The sequence below is a fragment of the Dendrobates tinctorius genome, unplaced genomic scaffold (assembly GCF_039654945.1).
Source record: "Dendrobates tinctorius isolate UK_male_01 unplaced genomic scaffold, ASM3965494v1 ptg000010l, whole genome shotgun sequence".
Lineage (NCBI taxonomy): Eukaryota > Metazoa > Chordata > Amphibia > Anura > Dendrobatidae > Dendrobates > Dendrobates tinctorius.
This window is the reverse complement of record NW_027361678.1, coordinates 6,052,501-6,071,413: the sequence shown is the minus strand read 5'-3', so window position 1 is coordinate 6,071,413 and position 18,913 is coordinate 6,052,501. Positions and strand designations below refer to the sequence as shown.

The 18,913-nt window shown below is 46.3% G+C and overlaps 1 protein-coding gene across 2 annotated transcripts in view; it reads left to right on the top strand.

The window, feature by feature from the left end:
• PELI2 (pellino E3 ubiquitin protein ligase family member 2) overlaps positions 1-18,913 on the top strand; it is a 90,934-nt gene that overhangs the window by 71,006 nt on the left and 1,015 nt on the right. The window contains exons 3-6 of one of the 2 annotated variants that reach the window (XM_073585963.1): positions 2,566-2,643; positions 6,394-6,495; positions 7,563-7,757; positions 16,195-16,383. In XM_073585963.1, the coding sequence (XP_073442064.1) occupies positions 2,566-2,643; positions 6,394-6,495; positions 7,563-7,757; positions 16,195-16,383 (564 nt within the window). The remainder of the gene's footprint in view (positions 1-2,565; positions 2,644-6,393; positions 6,496-7,562; positions 7,758-16,194; positions 16,384-18,913) is intronic. The other variant, XM_073585972.1, reaches the window with a different exon arrangement.

Here is an 18,913-nt window from a genome sequence, read left to right as displayed (position 1 = left end):
AACGATTTATTTCGGTGAAAGCCACATCTGTTTCCACGTGTTGGATTGTTTGTTGCTGGTGAAACATTTGCCATAGGCTTCAGTGTAAAGGCCCCATCACACACAACGATCTCGCTAGCGAGATCGCTGCTGATTCACAAGTTTTGTGACGTAACAGCAATCTCACCAGCGAGATCGCTGTGTGTGACAGCTATCAGCTGTCCCTTAGTAACGCACGTCCCTTAGAAACCCGATGTGTACCTTAGTTACCAGCTCCCTGCATCAGCGCGCTGGTAACTAATGTACACAGCGACGCCGCGCGCTTGGCGTCGCTGGTGCTGATCGCTGGTGAAGCTGCCTGTTTGACAGCTCACCAGCGATCATGTAGCGACACACCAGCGATCCTGACCCATTAATATCGTCGGGATCGCTGGTGAGTCGCTATGTGTGACGGGGCCTTAAGTCACTCCAATGCAACTTGACTGTCACTTACAGCAAAGTCTGTGATCTACAATAGTTGTGTGACAAGTTGCACTGGAGGCCGTGTAGCTCTGGCCTTAGCCTATCCTCTCCTTAAGTAGTTTAATCACTTTAGGAAATTGCATATGTCAGGTGTGGGGAACCTCAGGCTCCTTTACGGCCCTTGATGATCTTTTATTCGGGGCCCCGGACAGATTCCAAGGGACCACAGTGCTTGGCCCGGCAGCTGTATTTTGATGGCCACCTCCCGTTTAATTTCTTCTTGCTCTGTGAGCATACGCAGCGTTCACTACTCAATGCTGAGGCGCATAATGAAAGATTATGTCCTGACCTCAGTGGCAGCTCACTGACGGCCATGTTGGTTGTCACTTGGCTTCCTCAGAAGGTACTAAAGACGAGGGGAATAAGAATCCCTGACGACTTGTAACCAAGACCCATCCATGTGTCCTCTGTAGACGGTGTGCATTCTTTGTAGCGATGGCTTTACAGCTTCCTCTATAAAGAGTTCTCCCGCATTCTCGCTCCTTCCCTTTTGTGCTTTTATCTATTACAGTCTGTGTTTTACTGTGTGACCACTAAATGTGGGGCTCTCTGTGCTCAGTGGGAGCTAAGGATCAATAAAAAGGCTACTGGGAATGGAATCCTCCGCGCCTGTCTAAATACAGAGGGTTAACCTTCCCCATCTTTTATCTCCGTCTGTCATCCTAGCTGTGTGTGCGCGTGTACTGCACATAACATGTATTAAAGGGGCTATCTGGACCTTTGTTCTTCCATGCCATGCTTGCTGTTGAAGCTAGGGGTTTGCACCCCCCAAATAGTGCAGGGTGGGATGCTATGAAATGGGCACTAAAAACTGTGTACCTCCATCTCCTGCAGTGCAGTGATTATTTCTACAAAATTATAGGTGTAGTCAGTATCATTCTAACCTTCACGCCTTTCCCATTAAGTTGATTCTTACAAAGGATGATGATGCTGCAGGCCCGGGTTTAGATTTAATTTAAAGGGATCAGATATTTATGGTAATGGCTGTTCCGTTACTATGTGGACCCACCAGAGAAAAAGATACTCTTTGCTAGTGACAATGGCTGGTAGAAGGAGGTCCTGATTAAATTAATACCTTTTATGACACCCATACGCTCTAATGGGGGTGTATTTAAAGGGGGTTGTCCAGTTTAGAGCATTTTTTTCTGCATCATCCACAGTGGTGGATAATATATCTAGCCTCTGGAGTGACATTCATTTGGAGGCAGGATGAGAGAAACCATCAGGGAGACCCTCGCAGGATGATAGGCGGGATCACATGACTGCTACCAAGCGGGAATCCAAGTGGGAAGACGGACACAAAAGTAACACATTTAGAAAGTGATCAGATGAAATTTGGAAAAGTAGCCAGCAACCCGTTTAAAGAAAACTGCTATATTTTTACCGCCCCGCCCCCCACCACCACCTGATTGATGACAATACACTTTTCATTTCATGTACTTTCCTTATTCAGTGTACATGACAGAGCAAGACATTGTTAGATAGAGCCAATGCTGTATGTTTTTCTTTCTATATTCTCCTAAATGCAGTCACGGAGGCTGAACTGTCATCATTTTGTGTGGTAATAGCTGTGTTATCATCATCAGTAACTGTGGTAAGAGTTTTTGCAGCTACTTGTGAAGGATTTCAATGGTACAACACAGGAACTACTTATGAGTGATATGGTGAGCTGCTTGAGAGAACAGAAAGGCATGTACCTAATTAACAAGGGGGCTGCCATGAGATCACAAGACCTAAAATCCAGGAATTTTCTTATAGAATAGTTACATAATAAAAAAATGCCAGAAGTGCTACTTTAAGTAGAAAATACCATAAAAATCTGTGTGTGCCATGGACATTATTATCAGGCATGTGGGGAAGGGATCTCTATACCTGTGTGCTGTATGAGTATGTTACTGGGGAAGGGATCTCTATTGGTATGTTACTGGGGAAGGGATCTCTATACCTGTATGTTACTGGGGAAGGGATCTCTATACCTGTATGTTACTGGGGAAGGGATCTCTATACCTGTATGCTTGTTGGTCACCTTCTGCATGGATTAACTTGTCTAATTTTGGTACGCAGGATCTGTATATCAGGAATAAAGGAAGCAGCGCTGGTAGTTTGCAGCCTTGTGCGATCTCACACAGTCCTACAGAGGAGGTGAGACAGAATATAGAATATAAGATTCACCCCTGTTCCTTCTCTTGTCACCTATATGCATATATATAACGTGGCTGCATTTACATGTGCTGTTTATTGCTGGCGAATCTTAGCGCTAATCACAAAGATGGACCTATATGTTGTCACTCGAAAGGTTTAAATCGTGGTCTGTAAATGCTGCCCCTTTTATTACCTCTCAAAGACCTGGTATTACATTGACTTTCATTAATGAACTGTAATACTTCCTTTACCCTGTGGTGGCGCCATGGGGAACAGGAACATTTGTTGCCAAATCCACCTAAAGATTAAGGCTGGAGCTACACGGCGACTTTGGTCATGAGACAAGTGGTGTGACCAAGGATCAATCAGTGCCACTACCACATCGCAGCACAAGACAAGAGTGGAGTTGCATTGCGACATTGAGGGTACGGTGACTGACAAGCAAGTAGTCAACCTGGTCCATTTTCTTGCGGCTTGCTTGTTATGGTAGTGTAGGCGACATAATGCAACCTCGTTTGCTTGTATTGCGCTGCGATGTAGCCACGGCACTGAGGGAATTTGGAACTTCCGATGTCTGTTGCTGCCCATTCCAGCAATGATACCGTTTCAATAAAATCAGTGGAGATCATCACTACAGGACTAGGTGTCTCATGCCATGTAGTCCTCCTGCTCTGTATAGCCCCATCCCAATCACTGGCAGCTTCCCGTATACACAATGCATAGGCAGAAAGCTGCCGATCATTGGTGGGGCGAGGTTATGTCCCTGCCCACTTGCAACAGAACTTCGAAAAACTAGGGTGAAGACGCCAAAAGCTGCAAAATATAGGCGCAGCTCAGAGTTCCACCTAAATTACGTGACTTTTCCCAGCTTTTTTTGCTAGAATTCTGCATTAAAGTCTTGATGAATTTGGGCCACAGTCGCCCCTTGTTCTCCTGCCTGTCCTGTGCAGGATGAATCATGTGTTGTTGTTGTGTTTTTTTTTTTTTGTTTGTCTTTTTCTGAACACGTGAAGCTTTCTTTTCTCCCATCTAGATGAGTGCTGTAATCGATGTCTCTTCATCGTCGTGCATTAATTAATCCCCATTGTGGGTTAGAGCGGATCCTACATAATTTATGAAGGATTCGGTTACAGGGAATCTTTTAGCCATAAATATTATTTACAAAGCATGCGTTATCTCTTCCAGACGTTTCATTTGGTTAATTTTCTCTACTTTCTCTACTGGGCAGCTGCCGCTAATGTGTTACCATTACTAATCTACAACATAGCGCTCTTATATGGAGAGTGGTGCAGAGAACGGTGCTCCGACTCTACTTTCATTCACTGGCTGTTACATGTAATTATAGATTTCATTGGGAAATATTGTGAATATTTAAAGAGCATTTGTTTTAATTGTGTTTTTCCTCTCGGTGAACGCTCAGAATAATCAGACCGGATTTGGAGCAAATTGAGCTAGTACTAATCAGGGATGAATGATTAATAGGCTGGGTCCAATGGCCACATCGGTAGTCCTTGGCTGCCAGACCAGAGCCTTCTACGTAGTAGGCCCCACATGAGGTCCCTTTTGTGCCGCACCTATGACATCACACCGGAATTCTGATCTGAAGAGGTGGCAGGTAGGAGGATGAGGTCCAGAGGGCTGTGGTCCTATGTGGTACCTATGAAAGTCTTTTTGATCAGCTCTAATTAACAAAATTGGTAAATTTCTGTTACTTTTTCTGTGGAACAGCACTGAGGGATATGTGTCGAAATTAGAATTGTGACCTAGGGGTATAGTGTGTTTTTATTTTGTTTTTTCCATTTTGGAGGTTGGGTGTTGTTGTTACGGACCTAGATACAATGGTAAAGAAGGGTTAGTACAAGCATTCCTAGAAACACCCGAGATTGGGATTTAGGAAGGGATTAGGGTGAGGGTGAGGTTACAAGATGATGTAGTGATTGATGCAAGTAGAACATCTAACACTCGTGGTCTGAGGACATACCAAAACTTCTGGACCGACCACTGGTCCTCTGGCCTAATCTGAAGTCTCGTAAGCATAAATGGTCAGGGGAGCCATGGCCGGTCCATACTTGGCCCGTGAATGTGTGAAACCGCCTTAATTCTGGACCACTGGATTCTAGATTAAAGCACCACTCCAGTGTTTTTTTTATTTTATATTTTTTTTAATTTTATGGTGCTTCATATCTAAGTCCCCTGTCTTATACTCTCCTTTCGATGTCTTCAGCTGTTATCAATCACCACCGCTCCTATCAGTCTCCGTTAGTTTGTGACCTGCCGGCTGCTTGACTGGTTCATGGAGCGCTCCGGAGGACACAACTCAATGCAAGTCTGAGAGCCTTGTTCTAGACTCGGCCTCATCTTATAGTCTTGCAATGAACTCTTGTGACCATTACTCCTTACTTCTGGCCAGTCAGAATCTGCGGTCACAAGATGCTGCCGTGGGACCTGAGCATCACCGAAAAACAGTCAGTAGGGTGAGTGTAAGACAGGGGGGCAGGGGACTTGGGTTTAAAGTACCACTCCAGCCCTGAAAAAAACAAAAAAACCGCTGGAGTGGTGCTTTAAATGATGTCATACTACTGGCTTTATAACACCTGGCCGCCGTGTTACTGGAGCAGTTATTGAAAGCTGGAGGGTCACATCTTCTACTCATTAGTAGTCATCATAGGGGACTAGTAATTAGAAGTGGCCGGGCATGCAGAACGAGTTGCACAGGGCTCTGGCCCTGCTGCTATCGAATTTTGATGTGGCCTCCAGATCTGGAGAATCATTTTGTTCTACAGAACTCTACTGGCGATCTTCTGAATTGTCATGGTATCCCAAAGTCAATATCTGACTTGTGCGAGCCATTTTTTTTTAAATTCGTTGGTGGCCATAAATTTTCGAGTGCCACAAATGGATCCATAGCGCACCTATAACCCAGTGGAAGCCATAGATTGTCCTCTTTGCCTCCATCAGACTGGAATATATTGATATTCACCTTTTTTGTATGTAAAAGAATCCTTGACAAATCTATGCTGGACAGAATTTTATTTATTTTTTTTTTATGGGAATTAATGACCATCTTGGTGACATGCCCGATACAACAGCCTACATCGGAGGCGCTCATTCGGGAAGGCTCCTGATGTAAGCCTCCAGCCATGACACGAACCGGTGGAGATCTCCATGAGCGTACAGAATTGCTAGCCGCTCTTCACACTAAGGATTAACCGTCAGTTTTCCTTACTGGTTTCCAAGTCCTGTTATTAACTGGCAAAAGAGCTGAAAAGAGAGAGATGCAATGTTTTCAGATCCCATTGATTTAGGTCAAGTGAACTTTACAGGTCATTAAAAATAAAAACGTACAGATCATCTGCAAAAGACGGCAAGAAATGCGAATACGAGATCACACACCATTATCACTAATGGATACAATTTATCTGCACATCACAAAATAGTCACTGGATAAATGGCAATTTCTTGATGAACTCTTGAGATTAGAAAAGGATTTGCCATTTTTAATCCCCCCCCCCCTCCCCAGAAATAGCGCCACATTTGTCTATGGGCAGTGGCTGGTATTGCACCCCAGTCCCAATTACTTGGACCTCCACCAGCTTTACAGAGTCAATCGTATTCTGACCATAGATTTGTCTTCCTCCTCTGGTAGAATTGTTGAGTGATGTGAATGATGACATTTCCAGAAAACGAACCTCATTAAGTGTCTGATCAACAAACTTCTTTTCTTTCTGCTTTTTTTTTCACTCCTTCCAGGCAATCAGCAGTAGAGGTCAACACAGCATCTCCTACACTCTGTCCAGAAACCAGACCGTGGTTGTGGAGTACACCCATGACAAGGACACGGATATGTTTCAGGTGCTTATATTATTGCCGCAAGATATGCAGCCGCGGGGACGCAAACATATTATTCAAGCACCCGTTTAGCACCTGAGCATGGCGCATAACACTTTATCCCAGCACGCTCGCTCATCACTAGTTATAATATAGCGCCAAACAGGTGGAGAGGTGGTAACTTCCAGATTGATGGGGGGTCTCACTGCTGAGACTTTCAATGATTCAGAGAACTGGCTCGAAGTATAGTGATGGCCACACATGCACCACTCCATTTATTCTCTATGGGACAGCTTGAGAGTGCCAATACGACGGGGTATTCCAGATTTTCTATTTCTATAAGGTCACATTGTAATAAAACCTGCTATATGGATTATTGCGGCATCTCTGCAGAATAGTGTAGTCTGGTTCCGTAAGGAAAAATTAAAACAATTTGAAGCATTTTGACTAATTCTGGGTCCCTGTGGATACATTTGGCCTTTTCAGCGACACAAAATTTGCTTATGAACATGGCCTAAAATTTGCAAGTTAGGCCACTTCCATCATGCCTATAAATGCTCCTTCTCACAATAGCTGTGCTCCAGTCATCTGCCTTGCTTTCTGTAGATATTGGAGACAGTGGGGAGAGGAGGGATGTGATGTTGCAGTTACTGAAGCTTCTGTTGGCAGGGAAATGGGATTACAGAATGCTGAAGGGTGAAGAATATAACATTGCTGCAATGACAACATGTAATTAGGAATTTCCTCCTGTGTGGCTGCTATTGGGCTGATGGCTGCTCCTTGGTGGAAGCCATACAAAATTTCTCTGCGCAATCTCATCAGTCAGTGCAGCGAACCTCTGCAGGGAAAACGAAGTGTTATATGGCAGCCTTTCAGGTAGTAATGTGACTCTTCCATATCTGCCCCCATTCTTAGTGTTACTATCTCATAATGTGGGGGTCTCTGCATGTTATTCATACCCCATTAATCGCAGCAGAAAGGGGTTCCTTTCTTTGATTTGTGTTTTGGGCCCTCATGGCTCCATATTAATGTCTAGCGGAATAAATGACATGGTGACCTCACCGTCTTCTTTATATTCTTTTATTTTGTAGATTGGAAGATCGACAGAAAGCCCAATTGACTTTGTTGTTACGGACACGATATCTGGTAACCAGAATGACGAGGCTCAGATAACACAAAGCACCATCTCCAGGTTCGCATGTAGGATCGTCTGCGATCGCAACCCACCGTACACCGCCAGAATCTTTGCAGCAGGATTCGACTCCTCTAAAAATATCTTTCTTGGTGTGAGTATTGTATGGCGGCTGTAAGGGACAAAGTTCTTGTGGCAGTAATTGTCACCTGTGGGGGCACAATCTTAAGACTTTCCTTCCATTGGAGTCCATGGAAAATATGATTTTGTTCTGCAGCATTAAAGGGGCCGTCCTGTAAAGAGACATTATCCACTGGATAGGTGATGACTTGTCGACCCCCACAGATTGGCTATTTAGGGCTCTTATTTCACCATTACCATTTAGTGGCTGTGCACATTTTACCGCTGCTTTATTCATTCTTTATGGGGCTGCTAGAAAAAGCTGAGCGGCGGTCTGCAGAAGTACGGTGGCGGTTGAGCATATACGCTATAATCCATTCTAAAATCTTGCAATTGGTGCAGGTCTCAGTGGTTGGACCACCACCTGTCAATTTAAAGGGAACTTGTCAGCAGGATTGTGCACAGTGACCTACAGACAGTCAGGTCGGTGCCGTTATACTGATTATAATGATACCTAGTGATGAAATCTGTCTTGTGGTTGTTTAATCTTTTTTTCCGTCATACATGATGGCACCACGAGAGGGGTTCCGCCCTTCAAGAACAGGAAACCTTCAGGATAAAAGGGGCGGCTCCTCTCTCCGCATCAGTTGGTTTCCTGTCCTTGATGGGGAACCCTCAAGATGAAGACTCTTGAAGAAAAAAGAGGATGCCCGGGTCGGATGGTTGTTAGCAGGCACTGGTCTGCTGCATCCGTCACCAGATGCTGGTAGTCTCCTCGGGGGCCATGTATTCCCATGCCCCCCCTGAGCGAATGCATGGCCACAGCCTGTGAGGCAAATGCCCGGGTGAAATTTGGAGCCTCGGAGGCCACATTCGTGTACCTTCCCTGATGCCTACAACCCGCAAGATGTATGGGGGTCCTCGGAAGCCACATTCAATGTGCCTTCCCTGTCGACAGTGGATGGCCATGCAGCCTGTGAGGCACATCGGTGCCCGGCCAGAATTAAAAGCTCCTCGGAGGCCACGTGTGTCCCTCCTGTTGAGTACAGGAGCCTGACACCGTGGACTGCCCTGGAGAAGAGTACCTCTAACAGTGGTGGCCAGGGCGGCCGTGGATGCTTCCTCCTGAGACCAGGTCCATGTAGGGCCACAGGAATGAGGGCGGCAGCAGCGGGTGTCATGGCGTTGGTGGCGTGGGAACGCCGGAACAGGTTCGCACCGTGACCCGAGCGCGCACCAGAAGTGAAAGCCGGGTGCGCGTAGCAGGCGTGTACACCCGGGGCACAAGCAGCTGCCGGGTACGAGAGGAAGGGAGCGCGCAGCGGAAGTAGTCGGGCGCTCTCTGGAAGTGGAAGCCAGGTGCACGCGGCGGGCGTGAACACCCGGGAGGACTCGTGCCAGCAGCAGATGCACCAGGGCCGGAATGTCGGGGAGCGCGCACCGGAGGTAGTCCGGAGCGTTCCGGAAGTAATCCACGGATGTGCGCACATGACAGGGTGAGCACACCAGAAGCAGTACAGAGCGCGCACCGGAAATGGTTGCCGGGTGTGCGCGAGGAGCACATACACCCGGATAGTTAAGAGGGGGGGCGCGGGCACCGGATAGAGCAGCACACACCGGATGTGGTTGCCGGGTGTGCGCACATGACCGGGCACAGAGCGCATGCGTGGTCCAGGAAGCTCAAGCAGCCGGTAGGTGCAGGATCAACCAGGTGATAAATTAATTAAAAAAAAATTGAATGTGACTACTCTCGTCAGGTGGTAGCTTGTAGGATGGAGAGCTTTTCACCAGAGCACTTACAGCCGCACCAGGAGGTGCAGGAGAGGCTGTCTTGCTCAAATGAAAAGAGCCAGACGCGCCGTAGCAGCAGTGGAAGCCGCTCGGGCAGTGTACGGGCGGATCGTCATGGTTCTAAAAAGGAGGGGTACATAGTCTCATTGGGAGACAGTGAGAAGACCAGTCAGCCTCCAGATCCGGTACCCATCCTTTGGAGCATCCGATTGGTGAATGAGCTTCGAGAAAGTCCAGCACGCTAATGTCTGTTCTCTGTCTCTTCTCTTTTGTCTCCATCTCTCCCCTCTTTTTACATACATTGGTGGGTGGAGTATAGGAGGGTCCCTAAGAAGAGTAAATCAAAAACTAAGAATAAGGAATGTCCCTTATGGAAAAGTCCCTTAGAAGCATCCTGGAATAGGAGATTATGCCAGGACTGTAATGATAGAACAGTGGCGGAGGAGACACCCTCTTTTGCTGAGAATCTTAAGGTACTGTCACACTAAGCGATCGCACCAGCGATCACGACAACGACACGACCTGGCAGAGATCGTTTGTACATCGCTATATGGTCGCTAGTTATCTTCCAAACAGGAAGATCTCATAAACGACTCATCAGCGATCTGTATAGCGACCTTGGCAGTCGTTGAGACATGTCACACAGCATGTATTGTAAAAGACCCCAACTTCGATAGGCGTGATTGAGCGCTACCTTTTCCACGCCCCTCTGCACTGATTGGTGGTCACTGTATGTCATGACTGTTTGTCACAGCTCTCGCTTTGTGAAAGATCCCTGACTCAGTCAGAGGTCTGTAAGTCAGTGAAGGCATTACAGACAACGGATGCGGATAGCAAATCTAGGGACAGATCCAGCCCTTCGTTGGTGTCTCAAGATGACGCCTCGAGATCAGAGGAAGACTCGGATAGATCACGTTACTCGGAGAGTAGCTCAAATGAGGAAGATATATTCCCAGTGGAAGCTACAGGCTGGCTTATAAAGGCTGTCCGTTCTACCATGGGACTGGTAGATGAGAAAGCAAAAAAGACAGCCCAGGAAGTCATGTTTGGCAGCTTGCAAAAGTAAAAAACGTAGAGCATTCCCTATTAACGAACAGCTGCAAGGCCTCATTAAAAGGGAATGCGAAAAGCCATAGACTAAGTCCCAGATAGTCAATTCCCTAAAGAGGAGGTACCCCTTTGATGAAGAAGCATCCTCATCCTGGGATAGGGCTCCAAAGATTTATGTAGCAATCTCAAAAGTCGCCAAAAAGTCCTCCCTGCCTTTTGAGGATTTAGGTTCCCTGAAAGAACCTCTGGACAGAAAGACAGATAGTTGTCTTAAAACGACCTGAGAGGCATCAACTGGGGCACGAAGACTGGCCATTGCGGCCACTTGTGTGGCTAGATCCCTAAAAATATGGGTTGATAACCTGTCCCCAGGGAGACTATCCTAGAGGCAAAACAGGCCATAAGAGCAGCTGCAGTATTTCTAGCTGAAGCTTCAGCGGATTCAGCGAGATTGGCCGAAAAATCAGCAGCATTGGCCAATGTGGGACGACGTTCAGTATGGCTTATTTGCTAGGTGTTGGAAAAAGCCAGCGACAAGAAGAAAAACTTCCCAAAGCAGCCATTTCAGGCCTTTCGGCGCTCCTTTTAGAAGGGCCGGAAGTTCAGAAGACATCAGTACAAAGATCGAGACAGAAACAACTCTGACAAACGATCCAGAGGAGGGAGAGGCTTCTACTTCGGCAAGCTCTCCAAAGACACCAAAAAATCCACTCAGTGACTGTCCTTCTCAGGTGGGAGGCTCTCACTTCCTTCCAGCCTGGGAGAGGATTTCATCGAGCACCTGGATCCGGAAAATTGCGGGATCGGGTCTGGAGTTAAGGTTCCACCACTGGCCGCCACAAAGATACATGCAGACTCCAGCACCGTCCTCACAAGAAAAACAAAAGTCTGGAAGGGGGAGTAATCTCGCTCCTAGACAAACATGTCCTGGAAGAGGTTTCGGTAGAGGAAGGTTTTTACTCCCCCCTATTTCTTATAAAAAAAAGCCGGACAATTATAAATCTGAAAGGCTTCTGATAATCCCGTCTTTCAAGATGGAGACGATAAGGTCACCAGTAAAACTCCTCTTTCCGCAGTGTTTGTGGCAGTCCTGGATCTGAAGGATGCTTATTACCACGTCCCGATCCGGCAACAAGATTGCAAATCTCAGGGTGACATAACTGGGGTCACAGTTACGTCACTTTCAGTACAGGACTCTGCCCTTTGGAGTAGCGATAGCCCCTCGGGTAGTCACAAAGTTGATTGCAGAGGTCACAGCACATCTCGGAGAAAAATATACTCTGATAATACCTTATCTGGACGACTTCTTGATAGTGGGAAGAAATTTCCCTCACTGTCAAGAACAAGTCACAATAGTGTTGGAAACACTACAGATGCTGGGATTGCAGCTGAACCTCAAAAAATCCAAGCTGGAACAAGCAATGATCCAGAATTTCCTGGGGCTAGCGGTGGACTCGGTGGTGCAGTAATGTCACCTCCCAGAGGAGAAAGAGGAAAAAATCAAACAAATAATTGTAACAACAATAAAAAAGCCGGAAATGACTCAGAGAAGGGCAATGTCAGTGTTGGGGTCTCTAACCTCCTGCATACCAGCGGTGAAATGGGCCCAGTTCCATACAAGGGAGCTGCAATGGTGTGTGCTGCAGAACGACCTGGAACTTCAGGGACAGTTAGAGCGGAAGCTCACCCTCCTGGACTCAGTACTCCAGTCACTCAGGTGGTGGTTGCAGATAAAATCAACCCCGGGAGGAGTACCCAGGACATACGCAGCCTCCAAAGTAGTCACAACGGACACCAGTCCTTGGGAGTGGGGAGACCACCTAGACGCGTTATGGCTCCAGGATCCCTGGGCCCAGGAGGAAAGAAATTTATCCTCAAATGATTGGGAACTTCTGGCAATCGAAAAGGCGCTAAAGGGGTTGTTACCACAATTAGAACTCTCACATGGTGTCCTCTTATCGGACAACTGAACAGTGGGTCGCATATATAAACAACCAGGGGGCACCCGTTCTCTGTCATTGATGCAGATAACAAAGAGGATCATGATTCTGGCAGAACACCATTTCCTCTCATTGTTGGCCCTGCATATCTGAGGTGTAGACAACCTGAAGGCAGATTTTCTCAGCAGGAACCACTTAAGGCAAGGAGACTGGTCCCTAAGAGTCCATTTTTCAACGGATAGTGCACATGTGGGGAAAACCCAGTATAGATCTCTTTGCCTCAAAACCCATTAGGAAAGTTCAGAAATTCTGTTCCCTAAGTCCAGCAGACAGGCCATTGGCAGTAGACGCCTTCAGGATAGAGTGGACATCAGAACTCCTGTACGCCTTCCCTCCAATATGTCTCATACAAGCAGTGCTGAAAAAGATATGAGAGGACAAAGCCAGGGTGATTATGGTAGCCCCTTTTTGGCCAAAAAGACCATGTTTCTACTGGCAGAGAGAGATGTCCGTGACTGGGATTCATGGGTGCTCCCAGAGGACCAGGACCTTCTAACGCAGGGTCCTTTCAGTCACCCTCAGAAGTCCAGGCTGCATTTGACAGCCTGGAATTTAAAAGGTCACTGATAGAAAAAAAGGGATTCTCAGCTGGGTTAATATCCACCTTACTCAGTAGAAAGCCAGTAACCACCAAAATTTATGTGAGGATATGGAGAAAATTCTTATCTGTCTCAGGGCCAGTACGGGAAGGGGCAAGTCCCGATAGTGGCAATACTGGAATTTCTGCAGAAAGGTTTAGAGTTGGGGTTAGTAGCAGTCAGTACCCTCAAAGTACACGTTTCAGTCCTGGCAGCTTTATTTAACTGTGACATGGCAAACAATAGGTGGGTGGCCAGGTTTATCCGAGCCTGTAGTAGAGCTGATTCTGTCCCATCTCCTACTCCTCCTCCTTGGAATCTTAATTTAGTATTATCTCCGACAGAAAGTCCCTTTTGAGCCATTAAACACAACGTCAGATAAGATACTAACATTAAAAACAGCTTTATTAGTGGCGCTCACGTCAGCCTGTAGGATTGGGGATTTACATGTGTTATCAGCTGACCCTCCCTACACTCAGGTCATGGACGATAGCGTGTTAAAGTTAGATCTGGCACATCTCACCAAGGTGGTGTCACAGTTCCATAGGGCTCAGGAGATAATCTTACCATCTTTTTGTCCTAACCCTAGTAACCAGAAGGAGGAGAGGCTTCATTGCCTGGATGTTAAGAGATGTATCCTGCAGTATTTAGCGGTAACAAGACCTTGGTGAAAGCAGAGGGCCTTATTTGTCTCGTTCCAGGTGGCAAGGAAGGGGTTTAAAGCCTCTAAACAGACTATAGCTAGATGGGTGAGAGAGGCCATTATGCTAGCTTATAGTATTGCAGGCAGAGCTGTTCCAGAGTGTCTAAAAGCCCACTCCACGAGGGCCATGGCGACATCCTTGGCGGAGAGAGCAGATGCTTCCATCGACCAAACCTGTAAGGCAGCCACTTGGTCCGCTCCGTCTACCTTTTTCAAACATTATAGGTTAGACCTATCTGCTACCTCTGATCTCACATTTGGGAGAAGAGTGTTACAAGCGGTGATCCCTCCCTAAAGAGACTACAAATCTCTGTAACTCTCTCGTGGTGCCGTCATGTATGATGGAAAGACACGGGTATTACATACCTAGTAATGTGTTTTTCATGAGACATGACTGCACCCTTATATTCCCTCCCTATTGATCACGTTATTAGTTTGGTGCATTATTAGCATTATACACTCCCTTGGGTGTTGGTAATTAGGTGCATAAAGAATGTATTATTTATATGTATACTAATCTGCAGAGTTCCTCTTGTGCTCTGTAGAACTGATGCGGAGAGAGGAGCCGCCCCTTTTATCTTGAAGGTTTCCTGTCCTTGAAGGGCGGATCCCCTCTCTCGTGTTGCCATCATGTCTCATGAAAAAACACATTACCAGTTATGTAATACCTGTGTATTTTCAGTTTTTAGCTAATGAAATTGTTGTGCTCCGGGGCAGCCTGTAGGGGATCTTCATGTGGTGCTCTGATTATTCATGTGTATGACTTCGGACAGGTCACCGATCCCTCACTAACCTGCCTGCAGAAGAGTTTTTTGTTTTTGTTTTTTTTTTGTTTTTTTTTTGCAAGCTGTGTATAATATTCATTATGCAAACTAGGGGGCAGGTCACTGAGGGATCAGTGACCTGTCAGAAGCCATACTGATGAATACTTAATCAGAGCATCACATGAAGACTTCCCACAGGCTGCCCCAGAGCACGGGCATATCATTACGGCTAGTTTCACACTAGCGTTTATTCGACGCAGTGCACGGCGCCACTAAGCCCCGCCCCCTGCCGGCTCCCTGCCCGCCCCATCTGGTCATCGCCGCCTACTATCTCACATGGACGCTTGCGATCTGCGCACGCTATCTTTAGCATAGGGTGCGCAGATCGTGCACTAGTAGGATTTTGGCGTGCGCTGCGCACTTTTGAAGGTGCGCCGTGCGTGCCGAAATGCAACATGCTGCGTTCGGCGCGCACGGGTGCACCTTCAAAAGTGCGCAGCGCACGCAAAAATCCTACTAGCTCACGGCCAGCGCACCCTATGCTAAAGATGGGGTGCGCAGATCGCAAGCGTCCATGTGCGATAGTAGGCGGCGATGACCGGATGGGGAGAGCAGGGAGCTGGCAGGGGGTGGGGCTTAGCGGTGCCATGCGCTGTGTCGAATAAACGCTAGTGTGAAACTAGCCTAACTCAAAACTGAAAATAAAGATTAAACAGCAACCACAAGACGGACTTCATCACCAGGTATCAGTGTAATCAGTATAATGGCGCCAACCTGACACTGTCTGTAGGTTACTGTGCACAATCCTGCTGACAGGTTCCCTTCAAGATTTGTCACCTAGTCTATGAATAGGTGATAACCTTCTCTTTTTAAGGTACCATTTCCTTTTTTTGTCTATTGTGTCCAGTGCTGCTCTGGTTCCTATCCACCCTCTTGTGACCACAGTGGTGACTGGCCGGAAGTCACTGCTAACCGTCACTATCTCAGTGTAAGTCTATGAGAGCATTGTTCTTAGTCTCAGACTTGGCGCAAAGCATTCAGATGTCTATACAAATCTGTCCATGATCAGACTGCAATGTGGCCGATCTGCCGTGGGACCACTATTGGTAATCTAGTCTTGAGCTCACTGATGTTGATCCTTTCAACACCACTCCTGTCCTGCCCTCTGACCTCCGGCTCTACAGTATTTGGGATTTTCTTGACTGATCCCATGTGGCTGATTTATCTATAGTAAGATGCTACTGTATTGGCAGTCCACAACACTGCAACTAGTGGACCAAGGTCTAGCACTACGATGGCAGATGCGTCCTTGCTGAATATCTCCTTCCACGACTTGCACCCAATCTACACCCATTATAGGAAATACATCAGCTATCAATCCCATCATCATTTAATTATTAGGGAATCAGTGGCTATAAACTGACATTCTTCATCATGCAAATGGATGGTCAGTGCTGTTATTGTGGTAACTACCACACCACAAGCAGAAGAGTAGCACTGTGGCTGGAGCGATGCATACGCCGGCTCCTTGCCGCTCCGATAACTGATACACGTGATTATATGCAGCATTTCCTTCTTACATTAGGAGAAAGCTGCAAAGTGGAAGAATCCGGATGGTCACATGGATGGATTAACCACCAATGGTGTTCTTGTTATGCATCCGAAAGGGGGCTTCACCGATGAATCCAGACCGGGCGTGTGGCGGGAAATCTCCGTCTGTGGGGACGTCTACACTCTCCGAGAAACCAGATCGGCTCAGCAGAGAGGAAAACTGGTAAATTTTTGTTTTATATTTAAGGCCCTGTATAGAATAAATCATAGTCTCCAGTTAAATCACCCACCACTACCGCACTGATGCTGTAGTGCCCCCCACCAGGCTTTATTCTTTAGTAAAGATATACTGGTAGAATGATTGTATGTGTGTGAATATATATATATAGATTCTGGACCGTGAAGAAGGCGGGTTCTACCGCTGAAACGCGTAGTCCTATCTGCACGACTTTCCTGCGTTATTGCTGTTTTGAACTGCTTGGACCATTGCATTTTAATGGACTTATGAATAAAAAGAAAAAAAATTTTAACAGCATCCTGGATTGCTCACGTTATTGCTGGACTTTGCTTTGTCGTTGTTTATATATATACAGTGGGGCAAAAAAGTATTTAGTCAGTCAGCAATAGTGCAAGTTCCACCACTTAAAAAGATGAGAGGAGTCTGTAATTTACATCATAGGTAGACCTCAACTATGGGAGACAAACTGAGAAAAAAAAATCCAGAAAATCACTGTCTGGTTTTTTTTTTTCATTTTATTTGCATATTATGGTGGAAAATAAGTATTTGGTCAGAAACAAAATTTCATCTCAATACTTTGTGATATATCCTTTGTTGGCAATGACAGAGGTCAAACGTTTTCTGTAAGTCTTCACAAGGTTGCCACACACTGTTGTTGGTATGTTGGCCCATTCCTCCATGCAGATCTCCTCTAGAGCAGTGATGTTTTTGGCTTTTCGCTTGGCAACACGGACTTTCAACTCCCTCCAAAGGTTTTCTATAGGGTTGAGATCTGGAGACTGGCTAGGCCACTCCAGGACCTTGAAATGCTGCTTACGAAGCCACTCCTTCGTTGCCCTGGCGGTGTGCTTTGGATCATTGTCATGTTGAAAGACCCAGCCACGTTTCATCTTCAATGCCCTTGGTGATGGAAGGAGGTTTGCACTCAAAATCTCACGATACAAGGCCCCATTCATTCTTTCATGTACCCGGATCAGTCGTCCTGGCCCCTTTGCAGAGAAACAGCCCCAAAGCATGATGTTTCCACCACCATGCTTTACAGTAGGTATGGTGTTTGATGGATGCAACTCAGTATTCTTTTTCCTCCAAACACGACAAGTTGTGTTTCTACCAAACAGTTCCAGTTTGGTTTCATCAGACCATAGGACATTCTCCCCAAACTCCTCTGGATCATCCAAATGCTCTCTAGCAAACTTCAGACGGGCCCGGACATGTACAGGCTTAAGCAGTGGGACACGTCTGGCACTGCAGGATCTGAGTCCATGGTGGCGTAGTGTGTTACTTATGGTAGGCCTTGTTACATTGGTCCCAGCTCTCTGCAGTTCATTCACTAGGTCCCCCCGCGTGGTTCTGGGATTTTTGCTCACCGTTCTTGTGATCATTCTGACCCCACGGGGTGGGATTTTGCGTGGAGCACCAGATCGAGGGAGATTATCAGTGGTCTTGTATGTCTTCCATTTTCTAATTATTGCTCCGACAGTTGATTTCTTCACTCCAAGCTGGTTGGCTATTGCAGATTCAGTCTTCCCAGCCTGGTGCAGGGCTACAATTTTGTTTCTGGTGTCCTTTGACAGCTCTTTGGTCTTCACCATAGTGGAGTTTGGAGTCAGACTGTTTGAGGGTGTGCACAGGTGTCTTTTTATACTGATAACAAGTTTAAACAGGTGCCATTACTACAGGTAATGAGTGGAGGAAAGAGGAGACTCTTAAAGAAGAAGTTACAGGTCTGTGAGAGCCAGAAATCTTGATTGCTTGTTTCTGACCAAATACTTATTTTCAACCATAATATGCAAATAAAATGAAAAAAAAACAGACAATGTGATTTTCTGGATTTTTTTTTTCTCAGTTTGTCTCCCATAGTTGAGGTCTACCTATGATGTAAATTACAGACGCCTCTCATCTTTTTAAGTGGTGGAACTTGCACTATTGCTGACTGACTAAATACTTTTTTGCCCCACTGTGTGTGTGTGTGTGTGTGTGTGTGTGTGTGAATATATATATATATATATATATATATATTTATTGTTTTATTATATTGTAGACTTATAGTTTCATGTTTTTACTTTATAGGCATGGTATTTGTAAAGGAGGCCTGATTAAAGGGGTTGTCAGATCCAAATCTATGTCTCTAGCTCATACGTACCCTCCGGTCCCCGCTCAGAAACCGGCGACTCCTCGCAGCGTACAGTGTGTACCCTGGTGGGGATTCATAAGTCCGTAGTCACACAGTGATTGCTGACTTATCAATTTGGACTGGACAACCCCTTTTTAAGTCTTGTTATATATTTTTTTTTAAGACACCCTTTTCCTAGTGGGTTTGTTGAACCTGCTTCAATTGCATTGAGGGGCAAATGGGAGAGTAAATGTCTCTCAAGCCCCTCCAAATTGAACGACTGAAATGTTGCTGTCACCAGACATCTGCTGTACTAGCATGGCGGATATCAGGAGGGGATCTCTCCCTTGTTTGTCGCACTGGTCCTGTTCCGGCATGTACTGGGGTCTCTGCTTCCTGCTC